Genomic DNA, 15,659 nt, shown 5'->3' with positions numbered 1-15,659 from the left:
TTGGTTCTGCAGTATTAATACTACTTTTGGGAATGGTTCATGCGGAAAACATTAAAACTGATTTACTGCGTTGCAAAGTTCTTGTTGAAATCATTATACCCTCTGTAAGGTTATATAGGGCTTGACAACGTTCTGAAGCAACCTTCCAAACGGTAACGGTATAAAAATATAAATGTATTAATTGACTGCGAAGCCCTATATATTTTTTTGATGTATTTTCTATGCGTGAAAATAAAGTTCTCAACTAAAACGAATCAATTATTACATCGAACTTTTTTCATTCCATACCTAATATATGTAAAACTGTTCAGAGCAGCAACATGCAACTTGCTACTATTTGTCTTATCATAATGTTACAAGCTGGTAAAGCCTTTAAGAGAACATTGGACACTACAGACAAATAAATATAATTATATCACAGGAAAACACGATTGCGGCCTAAAAAGTCACGCTGAACTAATACGCTTAGCGATAAACGCGGATAATAAAATTAAGGATCTTATCCATAAAGTCTCAGGTTTTGTAAAAGGCAACTCTGAGTTTAAAGAAAAGTACGAAAACCTAAGGATCCCGTTGATGGAAAATTATACAAGTCTACCAACTAAATTAGCGCATATTCGAGAATTTAAGGCCTACAACATGGAAAGACTGCATTTAGAGGAAAGAATCAAATCAGCAATTTCCAAGCTACAGACAACAATGTCAGAAGATTGCCAAAAGCTCAGTGCAAAACTTCGTAAGCAACTGTTATTAATGTTGGTTGCTACCAATAAAAAAAAGATTGATGCCTTGAATAACTTTGAAAAAGGGTAAGTTTCTAGAAAAAAATTCTTGTAATGTTGTAGGTCAAGTTTTACTAAAAAAACGAAATCCATTCTTTTGTCAATACAAAAGTTTTAGTCTACTAATTTTGAGAAATTATAAGCAAACCGGGAAAACGGTATAGTCGAGTTCTTTGACACAAAATGGAATTTTCAAGACAAGTAATAAAATGATAAAAAAAAATAAAAAAATGTTTCATAAATGAGGGCAAGGCAGTTTTGTACGGTTTGTGTGGTCGCCAGAGTGCTACGTTTTGAAACAATTTTGAACACCATAAACACGACACAATCTGCATGCTTAATTTAAACTATCCATCGTTATATGTTCCCGCGATCACAGCGTTCATACGGACTGACATGACGAGATGGAGTGGGCTAGTGATCCTGATTAAGAATATAAATGATTTATAGGGTCAGAAACGATTCCTTCTATCTGTTACATACTTATTAACGAACTTGTCGCTAAACGTATTAGTTCTGCGTGACTTTTATAGTCGCACTCGGTTATTTCCGTGAAAAAATAATGTTTTTTTGTATTTAGTGTCCAATTTTCTCTTAAAGTCATTACCAGGTAGTAATATTATTGTAATATGTTACTTACTTTTCAACGATTCTAGATTTCTCATTTACTCCACGGGTATAAAAAGGGAACTCTATTGCTGAGTTCATCGGCTATTATATATCTGCTAGTCAGCTAGTGGGAGTGCAAGTGGGGGAAATTTTAAAATTTGTTATCATATCGATGCAAATTTTCAAAACAAAAACCAAAAGAAATAAATATATTAAAAAGTGTACGTAAAATATCAATACAAATTTACATTTTGTATATATTTAGAAAACTAGGGAGAACGCTATAGTCGAGTTCCCCGAGTATCTGAGTCCCGTGACTCATATAGTGAAGGTGCGCAGAAAAAATTTCATCACTGACGGTTTTTGGCGCTTTGTGGACGTTAGAGTGGGCGTGGCAATCTGCATGCTTAATTTAAACTATCCATCTTTATACATATCACAGCGTTCATACGCGATCACAGCGTTCATACGGGCTGACATGGCGAGATGGAGTGGGCTAGTGATCCTGATTAAGAATGTAAATGATTTATAGGGTCAGAAACGATCTGTTACATACTTATTAACGAACCTAGTGTACCCTTTTACTCTACGAGTAACGCGTATAAAATAGAGAATGCTGTAGTCGAGTTCCAGAATATAATATACCTGTTACCCAACCAGCGAAAGTGCGAACGAGAAATTTTAACATTTTCTGGAATATCGGTAGAAACTGGGAAAATAAATAAAAAGGAAAATATTTTTTGTCACGCCCTCAGTTTTCAAAAATGTGTTGAATATGTTTTTTTTTTATTAATCGTGTGGATTTCTACCGTTTTGCCAAACAACTTATTGCAACGCACACTCTAACGCCCACAAGCCTTCCAAAACTGTGACGCCCACACTTTTGAAACATTTTTAACTTTTGTTCATTTAAATCTTTTTTTTCTCTATTTCTATCAATATGCTAGAAAAATGTCAAAATTTCTTGTTCGCACTTCTACTTGCCGATTAACGGGTATATGATATTTGGGGAACGCGACTATAGCGTTCTGTCTTGTTTTTTTCCTCAATTTATATTTCTTCTTAAAAGGTTAGATTCGCTGTGTAACGTGTATCTGATAGTCGGGGCACTCAACTATCAACTCTCTCTTCTTTTATATCTGGCCTTATTTGGTATGATTTTTACGCTTGAAAACAATCTGGCGGCTGCCATTAATATTTCTATACGGCAATGTTCCGATGTACTATAAGTCACTCTAACGCCCACAAACCGCTCAAAACTGTCAGGCCCACACTTTTCAAAAATGTTTAGATATTTTTCCATTTGCTTATGTCTTGTAGATTGCTATCGATTTTCCAAAAAACATTTTGCCGCGATCATTCTGCAGCCCACAAACTGCACAAAACTGTCATGCCCAAACTTTTAAAATTTTTGTACAATTAATTATTCTTTTCCTCAATTTATATTTCTTTTGTAAAATGTTGGACTGTGTAACGGGTATCTTACAGTCGGGGAACTAGACTATTGCTCTTTTGTTTTTTTCCTCAATTTCTATTTCTTGCTAAAACGTTTGGAATAGCTGGGTAACGGGTATCTGATAGTCGGGGAGCTGAACTATAGCATTTTCTCTTGTTTTAAATCTGGCTTTATTTGGTCAGATTTTTACGCTTGCTACATTATGGCGGATGCATCTAATACTTTTTATTCGGCAATGAAATCAATTTTTAACACTTGTGTTCCGATGCACTTTCCGTCTACTTCTAACAAACCTACTTGATTAATAAAGAGTTGACAAACCTAAGAAACGTAAAGTACAGAGTTTATACCAAATTTAATAATACAGGTTTACTCAAATATTAAAGTGCTCGATTAAATTTAACCATGCTTTGTGTTCAATGTTGAAGAACAATTTAAACCGTTTAAGTTCCAGTTCACACGGGACCCGAAGCAGTTGTACCGTTTTTGTCAATACTTAGCGTAAAACCACTTCTTAAGCTTCCCTATTTCTTGAAAATACTAAGGTAACATCGGATCATGTAATTGCCGATATATTTGCTTAGTTTTTTCATACAGAATATTCTACGTTACCTCATTCTAAACAACATTAATCTTACTCGTATAATTATGTTCCACTCCAATCAAATGCTTTCTGCTTCCTGAACACGTTGTCATGTTCTAATTTACGCAGATTTCAATCCTGTAACTTACAATCCTATCTAGACAGCTTTCAAAAATGGTGCTGTGATAGTTTACTAAACTTAAATGGTTTTAAGCGTAAGCTTACGACCCTAGACCCAAAACATAAATTTTCCGCTCATATTTTGCACATTGTCAACTAATTTGAGGATCCTTATTCATTTCACAAGTCCATACGATTCTTGGACCTTAGGAAGCACCGGTTTGGAGTCCGTAAAAAGGAGCTCATTCGCATCGCATTGAATCGATAGAATAAAACTTTGTACTGTCTGCCTTACGGTGTCTGAATTGGGATTTATTCCTTTATTTGTAATCTTCTTCGTTGCGAAGTTGAAAGTCTCGACTTGGTTAGTTCTGTTCCAAGTAGACGTACTAGAAATAACATACTCCTTAAATTTAAATCACTGTAAATCTGTGTTGCGTGACCCCTACAGAGTATTATTTTCTGACTTTAATACACATTATACTACTATCTTGAATTCTGTCTCTCTCCTGCTCTTAAAGCGATCGCTGCTAGCTTTTAGGCACAAAATTAAATCATACTCATTTGTATATATTTTTGTTCTCTACGGTTTTTATATACATATTTATCTATCTTCTGACAAAGCTGTATAATACACGGCAGCGCCCCTCTGTCGGTTTGCGCTCGCAAAGAAATTTAAAGGGGTAACTATACGACTTGGTATTTGAAAGGGACAGAATAACTACCCAATTTTGGTTTCCAATTTGTATTCAACATATTAAAACACCTTGTACTTTCAACTTAAATAAATTTTTTAATTTTTTATATTGCGGACAGTCAGAAATTCTAATACACAATCAATCTGGAAAATGGAAAAAAAGAAATAAATGTACAGTTAAAGAAATGTAAACAATGTTGAACTTTAGCATCAGCTGGTCTTAATGAATTTTTTTTGGGCACAACAAAGAACTTTCACAGGCTCGCTATAGGGTTCGGCTCTTGCCGGCTTGGGGATCTGGTGTTTTTGCTCGGAAAGATTAAGATTCAAGGAAGTTAACAGAGGAGAAAGGAAAGAAAAGAGAAAGTTAATACTTTGCGAAGTCTGGCTGGTAATCGCTCACCCTTTTATATCCTACTACCGTCAAGACTTTCAGGGGGTTTAGACAATATATCGAGTATCAATACCTGTGCTTAATCTCAACCTTCTAGCTTTTATAGTTCCTGAGATCCCGACGTTCATAGGGACTGACGGACGGAGAGACGGATAGGGCCAGATCGACTCGCCTATTAATCCTGATCAAGATTTTATATACGTTATATGGTCGGAAACGCGTCCTTCTACCTCTTACTTACTTTTCAATGAATCTAGTATACCTTTTTTTATACTTTTACTCTACGAGTAACGGGTATTATAAGGTAACTCCCCCAATTGATGAGTGTCTAAACATAACATTCTGCGGTCGACGTTATAGAAGCCCACCCGCGAATATTCCTTTATAATGATACCTACAAATTAAAATTCCAACAAAAAACCACTTGTCCTTCGTTAAAAATAAAAATGGCATTCCTACAGCGAATGTTGTATCGTTTCATGTTGACATTAGGCTTCTACTGTGTGAGGAGTCTTAAAACTCCCCCCAAATCCGGGTGCAGGAGATCGGCCTAACAACGGAGAAGACGGCTGGAATGCGGGAGGAGTCAAGGGCGGTCAGGTCAAACGGGCCAAGGGCCCAGAGGTCGTACGGTAACGGTATGGACGTCGAACAAGCACAATAAGGGCCATACAGCCCTTCGCGCAGCCCTTCGATCGGGAAAGATACGCGGAGTACACGGAAAGTCAGCGAAAGTACAAGTGCGTCAAGTGAGCATCCAGAGAGGATATCCGCAAGGACCAGCGAAGGACAAGCGAACACCAGGACCTAGCGTGGTCAGAAAGGGACGGTGGTGTCAGTGGTCGCAAAGGTGGTTCGGGAGGAGCGCTAGCTTATATCACGGACGATACACCCTGCCCCATAACATCCTAAGCCCCGGTCGAGCCCGCAGGTGATCCTTCGGCAAGGGCGACGAGTGCCTGACATACGCAAGAAGGGACGGTGGAGTCAGTGGTCGGCAAAGGTGGTTCGGGGAGGAGCACTAGCTTGTCTCACGGACGATTAACCCTGTCACCATAACATCCTAATCCCCAGGCGAGCCGGTACGGATCCGCCATCGAAAGCGACGCAGGACGACGAAGAAAGGACGGCAAAGGAGCAACGACGCGTGTCACTGTATAAAGGTGGTTTAAATCTGAAACTCTGTCTTCTTCTTGGTCGGGCAATCAGACAAATCATAAATTTGGTGGGACGAACAAACAAACTCTCTGAGCTAGCCGTTGCAATTCGTAGCGAGCAGGAACTAAGAAAACAGTTCGTTACAACTGTCTACATTCAATTCTATCTTTTTGAACACATTATTAGATCCTACTAATAAAATTACTAATATTTATACATTTCCTCGTTTCTGTACTCGTTTTTAAATCTCGTGTATATAATTTCGCGAATAGAGCCGTAGGATACACGGCAGAGCCCCTCGGCTGGTTAGGCAAGAGGTAAAGCCGTGGGACTAAAAAAAAATAAGGCTTCCTTAACAAGGATTATCTGGCAACGGATGTAATAATTGTTGTCTCAAAAACCATGAAAAATGGAAAAGCCTTAAGCCGCATGCAAATACTGATAATCTCAACGAACCACAAATTCTGTTTAAACATTCGTCCCAATTCTTTTGGTCAGGTCGTAGATAAGCACGAATATCATAAATAATGTGGTTAGACGAATGCACGGCAGTCAGTGTAAGGGAATTGCAGTATTGTTTCTTTGACTTCTGAAAAGCGTGCGAGCGAAATTTTAAACCATTATCGGACACCGGACACGTAAACAACTTATCTATTTAGTTTGCTAACGGTCTTATGAAATAAATATTTGGTCAAGAACGACGAAGATACCGATATATCCACTTCTAGACACAGGAAAGGGTCCAAGAAAGCCTATGAATAAACGCTGTAAACGCCGATATTCAAGCGCTTTTTCGGGGTCGTAGCACACAATTCGGAGCTTTAGTGGTTTTGCATACTTCTCATTTATAAATATAGACACTAGACCAGACCACAGACTCTGAGACGATAGAAGACTACCGTGAGCTTGTTAAAGGACTTCAGCGATCAATCTTTAAGGTATCTATAGCTTCTGGAATAGAGCATTTTAAATGAGCTCTGGAAGAGATAAAGCATTTCAAATCATCTCTCGAAAAGATTGTAAAGGGTAATCAGGCAAACTTTTCATTCATGTACATGTCATTCATGTTTACTAAGACCCGTTTTTGTAGGCTAGAGTTGTATAATTATATTGTTATACGCAGTGTTATTCCCAAAAAATTAAAGCGACATGAAACAATCAATATTCGTCGAGGTAAATTAACACTTTATTTCTGAGATGAGCGGGCACATCTTTGTCCATCAAAGAGAACATTGTACTTGGTGCATTGTAAACCCCAAAAGCATAACGTTACTCTGATAAAGTGGTCTACCTGGGAGACTGAAATACGTTTTGTTGTGCGAGAAGACCTTTAAAAGAATTGCATTTGTCTTGCTGTCTTGAAAGAATGATGAAAAACAGTTTATGATAATTGCTAGTTTAGCCTTCTTAACCTCAGATAAATCATGCCAATCGATACGTTTAAACATTTCGGAAGCGGATCATAATGTTTCTAGAATAGAGTATTTATATACGTATAGCTGTCATATTCCAATAGTTTCGTATATATTTCCTGGTCCTACTTTCCGACGTCATCTGGACTCTCAAAATATTTTAATAATTTGTCCGCTTTACAAACTGTTTCCAAAAAGCTGTCCGATAGGGGCAAATTGCTAGCTATAATTGATTTTAATTTACCTCAGTACCACTTCAACCTCCGAAGAGATAAGTCGTGCCACTACAGTTTAGTCTCGCTTCGCGTAAATCCAAAACCCTTATCAGAAGAATTTTGCATAAGCAAATATCAACCACAAAGATAGAAAAAAACAACACAAAAAAAACACCAAGACCTCTAGCCCGGGCTCAAGTTCTTAAACAACAATTATGACAGAACCACCAGACATTTACAAAATGACCTCAAAATCATACCAATCCCAATTAGGCAACCCAAAATGTATTGTTATTAAAAGGAATGATAACAATTCTTTTGTAGAGTATCTTCATTTATTGTTAAAAAATCTGTGGACTTTGCCTGTGGAGGAGAAGTTGAGGGAAGCAAACGACCAAGAGACGGCAGCCTATAAATAAAAACCAAAAACGAATTGCAAGCCAGAAAACTTCTGAAACTAACAAAAATCGCAGATGTGGAAGTAACAGCAACCAAACATAAAACATTAAACTTTTCTAAGGGAGTAATTTACAAGAGTTAAAACCACAAAAAGTAACGGAAGTAAAAAAAATAATGAAAAGGCAAAACCCCAATCCTAACACTGATAGCAACAACATCACCTTAGTTGAAACTGGATTGATTAATATTAAATTTGAGTCACACAAACGAATCGGTTACGAAACAGTCCGAGTACGTGAATGCCTAAGTCACCCAGCACCCATATGCAAAAGTTTAGAAACTTGTACCAATTGTTCGGAAATAAAACACACAAACGACGGAGAAACATGCTCAAATGAAAAAAACTGCTTACATTTCAGAAACTTTCATACTCATCACAACGCACAGAAGACCGAAAAATAAAAATCTTCCCGAAAGATAAGTCTAACACCTATCTACTAACATCAAAGCACCCAAAATAAAGGCCAAAGCTCTAAACAAAACCAAGAACACAAACAACAGCGACAGCGAATCCATATAGAATCTTAAACAACGCAAAACTTAAACCGAAACTAAACCTAAATTAACACCACCCATAAGTTAAGTTATAAGCTTTCATCTCCTCACAAATGGGTCTAACCATAATGCAATGGAATTTAAAAGGATATGTAAACCACTACAGCCAACTCCTTATTCTCATAAAAAAATACGCTCCTCGCAACATTTCGCTCCAAGAAACCCACATACAATACATTAATAACAATCCAACTCCAATAAACTACAAACTATTAACAAATATAGCGACCAACAGATTTGGGGGCGTAGCACTACTAGTGCACAAGTCAATTCAGTACACTGTCCTCAACATCATTAGCGATATAGAAGCAATTGCCTTAAATATACAATCTAAACTAAAATTAAACATATTTTCCACATACATTTCTCCGACCAAAAACATTACCAACCAGACACTACAAAACACGTTCAATATACAACAAACACCCTCTCTAATTACGGGAGATTTTAATATCACCCATCCTGGGGCTCCCCAACAACAAATACACGAGGGAAAATAACTCAAAGTTTCATTGACAATACACAACTTATTCTGTTATACGACAAATCTCCCACACACTTTTCAACACATAATACTTACACACACATCGACCTCACACTCTGCTCTCCAATCCTAGCCCCCCACGCCAAGTGGGAAATACTAAAAGACCTTCATGGTAGCGACCGAATTATTAATGTAAAAACATTATCGACTATAGACGCAAAAACGCAAAATTTAATTTAATCAAGAGAGAACGCTATATTCGAGTTTCCCGACTATCTGGTACCCGTTACTCAGCTAGTGAAAGTGCGAAGAGAAATTTCAACACTGACCGTTTTTGGGCGTTAGAGTGGGCGGGGCACGATTTTTGGTAAATAGAGTAAAATTTACAAGACAAACAATAATGTGAAAAAATTTCATGACATTTTTCAAAAGTATGGGCGTGGAAGTTTTGCACGGTTTTTGAGCGTTAGAGTGAGCGTGGAACGTGAACATGAATCGACAAACTTGCGCTGCGTCTATGTCTCTGGAGTGTGCATGCCTAATCTCAACCTTCAAGCTTTTATAGTTCCTGAGATCTCGACGTTCATACGGACAGCAAGACGGACAGACGGACTGGACAGATCGACTCGGCTATTGATCCTGATCAAGAATATATATACTCTATATGGTCGGAAACGCTTCCTTCTGCCTGTTACATACTAGAGGGCTGCAAAACACCATTCTCTTTGTTTGCATTTAGAGTACTCATTCGTTTTAGTAAGTATTCAGAATACATACCATTCAGTTGTCGCGATCTCTTTGCGTTCACTTCGTATGGGTTCGGAGTTTTGGGCACCCGAGCGAAACGAAGTCAATGAATGCGCGCAAAGACTAAATGAAGCCAATGAATGTTCAATAGAAATTCAGAGTACTCTGAATTCTTTATGTTGTCATTGTGTAAAATGAGTTCGGACAGCGCGGAGGTAAGTCTAAGTTTTCTGTGTTTGTGTATGATTTAATAACAGACAAACGTTCTGCCATTTCACTTAACTCGGAAAATATTAATAAAATTATGTTTTTACACAATAACATTGAAAATTAAAAAAAAAAATATATATATATTTATAAGATAAGACTATAATGTATTATCAGTTATGTAATAATAAACAATAATATTAAAACACGAATTTAGCATCTTTTATTGAAACTCACACACACAGACACATACGCAGACAAGACATTCGAATCACCCATTCACTTTACTCGGTCTTCACTTCATTCGTTTCAGAATGTGCCGTTTGAATTGAATGAATTGAAGTCGGCAACGCGCGCCGACTTCACTGTGAGTCCACCCCAAGGTCTGTCAGAGCTCCGGTAATCGCCGTTGGGATGCCGTTGTTAAAAGCTCCTTCTATATCCAGGAAAGCTACCAGCGCATATTCCTTTTGGGACAATGATTTTTCTGTCTTGGAGACGAGAGAGTGTAGTGTGTCTCTGTCGATTTCCCTTTCTTGTAGGCGTGTTGCGTGTCTGTGATGAGACTTGGATTGAGAGTTGATCTCAGATGAAGGCCGATGATTCTTTCAAGGGTCTTTAGTAGGAAGGATGACAGACTAATTGGTCTGAAATCCTTGGGGGTCGTGTGTGATGGTTTCCCTGCTTTGGGGATGAAGACAATTCGGGACTCTAGCCACGATTGCGGTAGGTGTCGAAGAACTAGGGACCTTTTAAAAATGTCTAGAAGCCAGTTTATGTCTATGGCTCCCGCATGTTGGATTTGTGCTGGTATGATTTTGTCTGGACCTGCAGATTTGTATGGTTTGAAACTGTGTATGGCCCAATGAAGGACCTTTGGGTCCAAACACAGTTCGATGCCAGTGTGCCGTTTGTATGTTGGGAGGTGAGCGCGTTTTGGATGTTTCCTTGGAAGTGAGTGTCTAAAAGTATCTCTAGAGATTCCTCACTCGAGCTGGTCCAGGAGCCATCTGCTCTTTTAAGGTAGCCTAGGGTTGTGGCCGATTGGGAGAGGATTTTTCCTGGCTGCTTCAGTTGTATTTTCAATTTCTAAGCAGAAAGAATGCCACGAGGATCGCTTTGCTTTCCTGATGGCTTTTTTTTAATTTGGCTTTCTTGTAGGCGGTCCACAGGGCCTCCTCATTTCCTGCCTTGGCCTGTTAAAAAGGGTTCTGCAGTCCATTCGGAGGGGAGATAGTTCTGCTGACCACCAGGGAGGTTTTCTTTTTCTTTTGGGTTTGCTATTGGGGCAGGCCTTTTTTAGTGCATAGTTGCAGGCTTCTGTGAAAATTGAGACTAGTTCGTTTAGACTAGAAGTTGTTTGATACTCAATTTGTAATGCTGCGCGCGTTTAAGGAGTCTACTTGCGTCTACTTTGGCTTCTCAACGGTTAATGTGTGGTTTCGTACAGACTGCTTTTTGTCTACCCAATTTTTGACATTCCCTTTTTATTATGTCTCTTTCTCACTGTAATCCAAGTAGCGCAAGTGGCCACGTTCAGCAACAGCTTTATCGCTCTCATTCTAGCAGAGTCCCGTTTATAGATAATTCATCTACTCATCCTCCCACATTGACAATGAATAGGAACACGCATAACAGCAGAAGGAACATGGAGAAGAAGTAAATAGCGACTAAGCGCAAACACATTATTTTCGCCCCGACACGGCCATTCTGACATTTACACGTCCTCGTGTAAGCTTTTGATACCGAGATACCAGGGTACCAAGATCACATACTTTCATCACTTCTCAACACTATTCAATTTCATTAATTTGACTTTATTAGGTGTATTTCTTAATTCTGTGAAGGAGCAAACAACTTACATTTCATTGTTGCTGAGATAACTTATTCTATTTTCAAATTCAGTTTCATCGATCAGTAATACATTAGTTTACAACTTATCTTAGCATTATCATTTACCGATTACTAGTATCGATCTTCCGCCAGTTCACACACACTTGATTATTGATTCAATGCAAACTCATCGTCTTCCTAAACGGATCACTCTTGTTACAGATATCTCTTCGTCTCGCTAGACGGATAACCTTTATTACTTATTCATCGTCTAACCTCCACGGATAACTTACAATTCATCGTCTCACATAGACGGATAACTCGCAATTCTTCGCCTCACCTAGACGGATATCTCTCGTTCACAAAAGAACTCATTGGCGGGATTTTCTCTTCATTCAACTATTTCTATATTACAGCTATTTCTTTATATTCTCGTTTAACTCATTAGGCATTTCCGCATCCGGCATTTTTCGTAAATCTTCATGACAATACCTGAACGCTAAGGAATTCATATTTTCAGTCTACAAATCTATTTCATATTCGGTCTCACATGGGGGAACTAACCCAAGGGGTCGAGCCTGTTTACCAATCAACATCTCCAACGGACTTGCCTCAGCGGCACGAGAAATTGTACAATTCAGTGTAAGTTGGACTTCGCCAAGTGCATCCTGCCACGATCGTTGACTTGATTCTACCACTGACAGCAAATTTTTCAGTATGCTCATGACTCGTTCCACTTGCCCACTTGCGCGTGATGCGCAAAACTCTGAAAACTTGGAGCTAGCGAAACATCTGCCCTGGTCGGCGATAATGCGATCTGGTACTCCGAATAAGGATACGGAAGATTTCATAGCGTTGACACAGCTTTCGGCATCTATCTTTAAGATGTGATATAGATAAACAAACTTTGTATAGGCATCGATCTGAACAATAAGATATTCCTTCATATCGCTCTTGCCACTTAATTTTTCCGTTATATCTATATGAATGGTGTGCCACGGTATACTTGTCTTCGGAATAGAGTGAAGTTCCGCCTGAACCTTCCCAGACGATGATTTCACGGACCGACAAGTAATACAGTTTGAAACAAATTTCCGGACATACTTGTTCATTTTAGCGAACCAATAATACTGGTACACTTTATCAAGTGTCTTTTGCCATCCTAAATGCATTATTGACTCGTGTACCTGGTTAATTACTGACCATTTGACAGCTCTGGTAAATAACTTGTTCTACCTAGTCTTTGGACCTTGCGATATAATACGCCTTTTCGCAGATCATACGTTTTGGCTAGGTTTTCGGCCAACTCATCTGACTCCAATTTGTTAACAATTTCTGTTATCTCGCGGTCTAATCGTTGCTCAGCAAGAAGCCAAGTACTTGAAATTTCGGACAGATATACTCGTTTTTCGGGAATCTTGTTTATTGACAGAATGTGTTCGGATGGTAAAGGATTTCTTGATAGGAAATCGACAAATTCTCTATATTGAATTTCAAAATTAAACGATTGTAAATAGGCCCACCAGCGGTGAACTCTGGGGGTTAAATCTACTTTTGTTCGAGAAGCTTTTAACGAATTGCAGTCGGTATAGACAACGAACTCACGGCCAATTAGGAAAATGTTTAACGGCTTTTACTACTGCCAAGGTTTCAAGGTCGTAAGAGTGATATCTAGATTCAACAGAGGTAGTTGTTTTGCTGAAGTACTCGATTACATGGGGTTTACCTTCTATACGGTGTAAAGGTATCGCTCCATATCCACAGGCACTTGCATCAGTGTGCAACTCTATAGGATATTGCGGGTCGAAAATGACCAGAACAGGCTCATTTGTGAGGATCGTCACAACTGTGAGTCTGATCTCTTCTAGCTCAGCGCTTTACGTAATTTTGCCGTTACCGGACGAAAGTGAATACAAAGGTTTCATAAGTTGAGAGAATCCAGGAACGAATTTGCGAAAGTACGAGGCCAGGCCAATGAATTGTCTAACGCCAGAGACAGTTTGAGGAGGAGGCAAAGAGCTTAATGAAGCTATCTTTCGCACATTCGGGCGAATCTCCCCAGCTCGCACTTCATAGCCCAAATACTGAACCGTTGTTTTGAGAAAACTACATTAAAGGATTAAAGGTAAAACCAGCCTTTGTAAGAATATCCAAAACAGTTGTAAGCCTTTCCAAAGCCAATTCCATGGTTGGCGATACTACCATTATATCGTCCATGTAAACTATTACAAAAGAATTTGCAAGGTCACCAAGTGCATTTATGACTGAGCGCTGGAAAACAGATGGTACATTTTTGAGGCCAAAAGGCATTGTAAGAAATTCAAATTGACCGTCTGGGGTCACAAATGCAGTATATTCCACGGAAGGGGTATTTATCCGAAATCGTGTTTGAATTTAGCTCTCTAAAATCGACACACAGACGGTCGGTGCCATTCTTCTTTTTGACGAGCAACATGGGGCTAGCAAAGGGAGAACAACTTGGGCGAACAATATTACACCTTATCAATTCGCTCACTTGCATACGCACTACTTCTCTTTCTTCGGGGCTAAGTCTGTAAGGTCGGCGCTGGACAGTTTTAGTTGGATCAATTAAACGGATTTTCATTTCACCTGTATTTACTCGGGTATGAGGTATCCCATTGGTAAATGAAGTCGAGTGTTTTTCAAGTATCTCGATTAATTTAGCTTTCTCATTGTCGACTAATCGGTGTCGATATCAGACAAGGGAAACGATCGCTCAGCAACGGAACAATTATTAACAGTTTTTTTATTTTACTACTTTAAAATTATCGGATGTCAAAATTACATAAAAGCCTTGTTTGAGTATCTCTCGCCCTATCAAATATCACTCCTCAATTGCTCATTCGGGACTACATGAAATAATATTTCGATAATGTTTTCGTTTATAGTAACCTCCACTCAAGATTTGCAATGTACCGCATACACTACCACCACCAATACCTTTTATCATTACAATATTGTTTAAATGTTTAACAGATAACTTATTACTTATGTCGTCTTTAATAAGGGAGCACTCTGCACCGGAATCGAAGCAAATTGGGTAGATCTCACCTCGTTGATGCAAATTTCCCTTTGGCTCGTGGAAGTTTTGCACGGTTTTTGAGCGTTAGAGTGAGCGTGGAACGTGAACATGAATCGACAAACTTGCGCTGCGTCTATGTCTCTGGAGTGTGCATGCCTAATCTCAACCTTCAAGCTTTTATAGTTCCTGAGATCTCGACGTTCATACGGACAGCAAGACGGACAGACGGACTGGACAGATCGACTCGGCTATTGATCCTGATCAAGAATATATATACTCTATATGGTCGGAAACGCTTCCTTCTGCCTGTTACATACTAGAGGGCTGCATAACACCATTCTCTTTGTTTGCATTTAGAGTACTCATTCGTTTTAGTAAGTATTCAGAATACATACCATTCAGTTGTCGCGATCTCTTTGCGTTCACTTCGTATGGGTTCGGAGTTTTGGGCACCCGAGCGAAACGAAGTCAATGAATGCGCGCAAAGACTAAATGAAGCCAATGAATGTTCAATAGAAATTCAGAGTACTCTGAATTCTTTATGTTGTCATTGTGTAAAATGAGTTCGGACAGCGCGGAGGTAAGTCTAAGTTTTCTGTGTTTGTGTATGATTTAATAACAGACAAACGTTCTGCCATTTCACTTAACTCGGAAAATATTAATAAAATTATGTTTTTACACAATAACATTGAAAATTAAAAAAAAAAATATATATATATTTATAAGATAAGACTATAATGTATTATCAGTTATGTAATAATAAACAATAATATTAAAACACGAATTTAGCATCTTTTATTGAAACTCACACACACAGACACATACGCAGACAAGACATTCGAATCACCCATTCACTTTACTCGGTCTTCACTTCATTCGTTTCAGAATGTGCCGTTTGAATTGAA

General features: G+C 38.6%; 1 protein-coding gene across 5 annotated transcripts in view; it reads left to right on the top strand.

The window, feature by feature from the left end:
- The first annotated feature begins 262 nt into the window (after positions 1–262).
- Positions 263–15,659, top strand: part of LOC122611731 (retrovirus-related Gag polyprotein from copia-like transposable element 17.6) — a 294,089-nt gene continuing 278,692 nt past the window's right edge. For 4 of the 5 annotated variants that reach the window (XM_043785014.1, XM_043785019.1, XM_043785018.1 and 1 more), the window contains exons 1-2: positions 263–363; positions 422–809. In XM_043785014.1, the coding sequence (XP_043640949.1) occupies positions 321–363; positions 422–809 (431 nt within the window). In that variant the 5' untranslated portion in view covers positions 263–320. Of the gene's footprint in view, positions 364–421; positions 810–7,750; positions 7,993–15,659 lie in introns of those variants that run through there. The other variant, XM_043785015.1, reaches the window with a different exon arrangement.

Source organism: Drosophila teissieri, chromosome 2L (assembly GCF_016746235.2).
Source record: "Drosophila teissieri strain GT53w chromosome 2L, Prin_Dtei_1.1, whole genome shotgun sequence".
NCBI lineage: Eukaryota > Metazoa > Arthropoda > Insecta > Diptera > Drosophilidae > Drosophila > Drosophila teissieri.
Note: the sequence above shows the minus strand (reverse complement) of the source record. Positions and strands in the feature narration are given on the sequence as shown.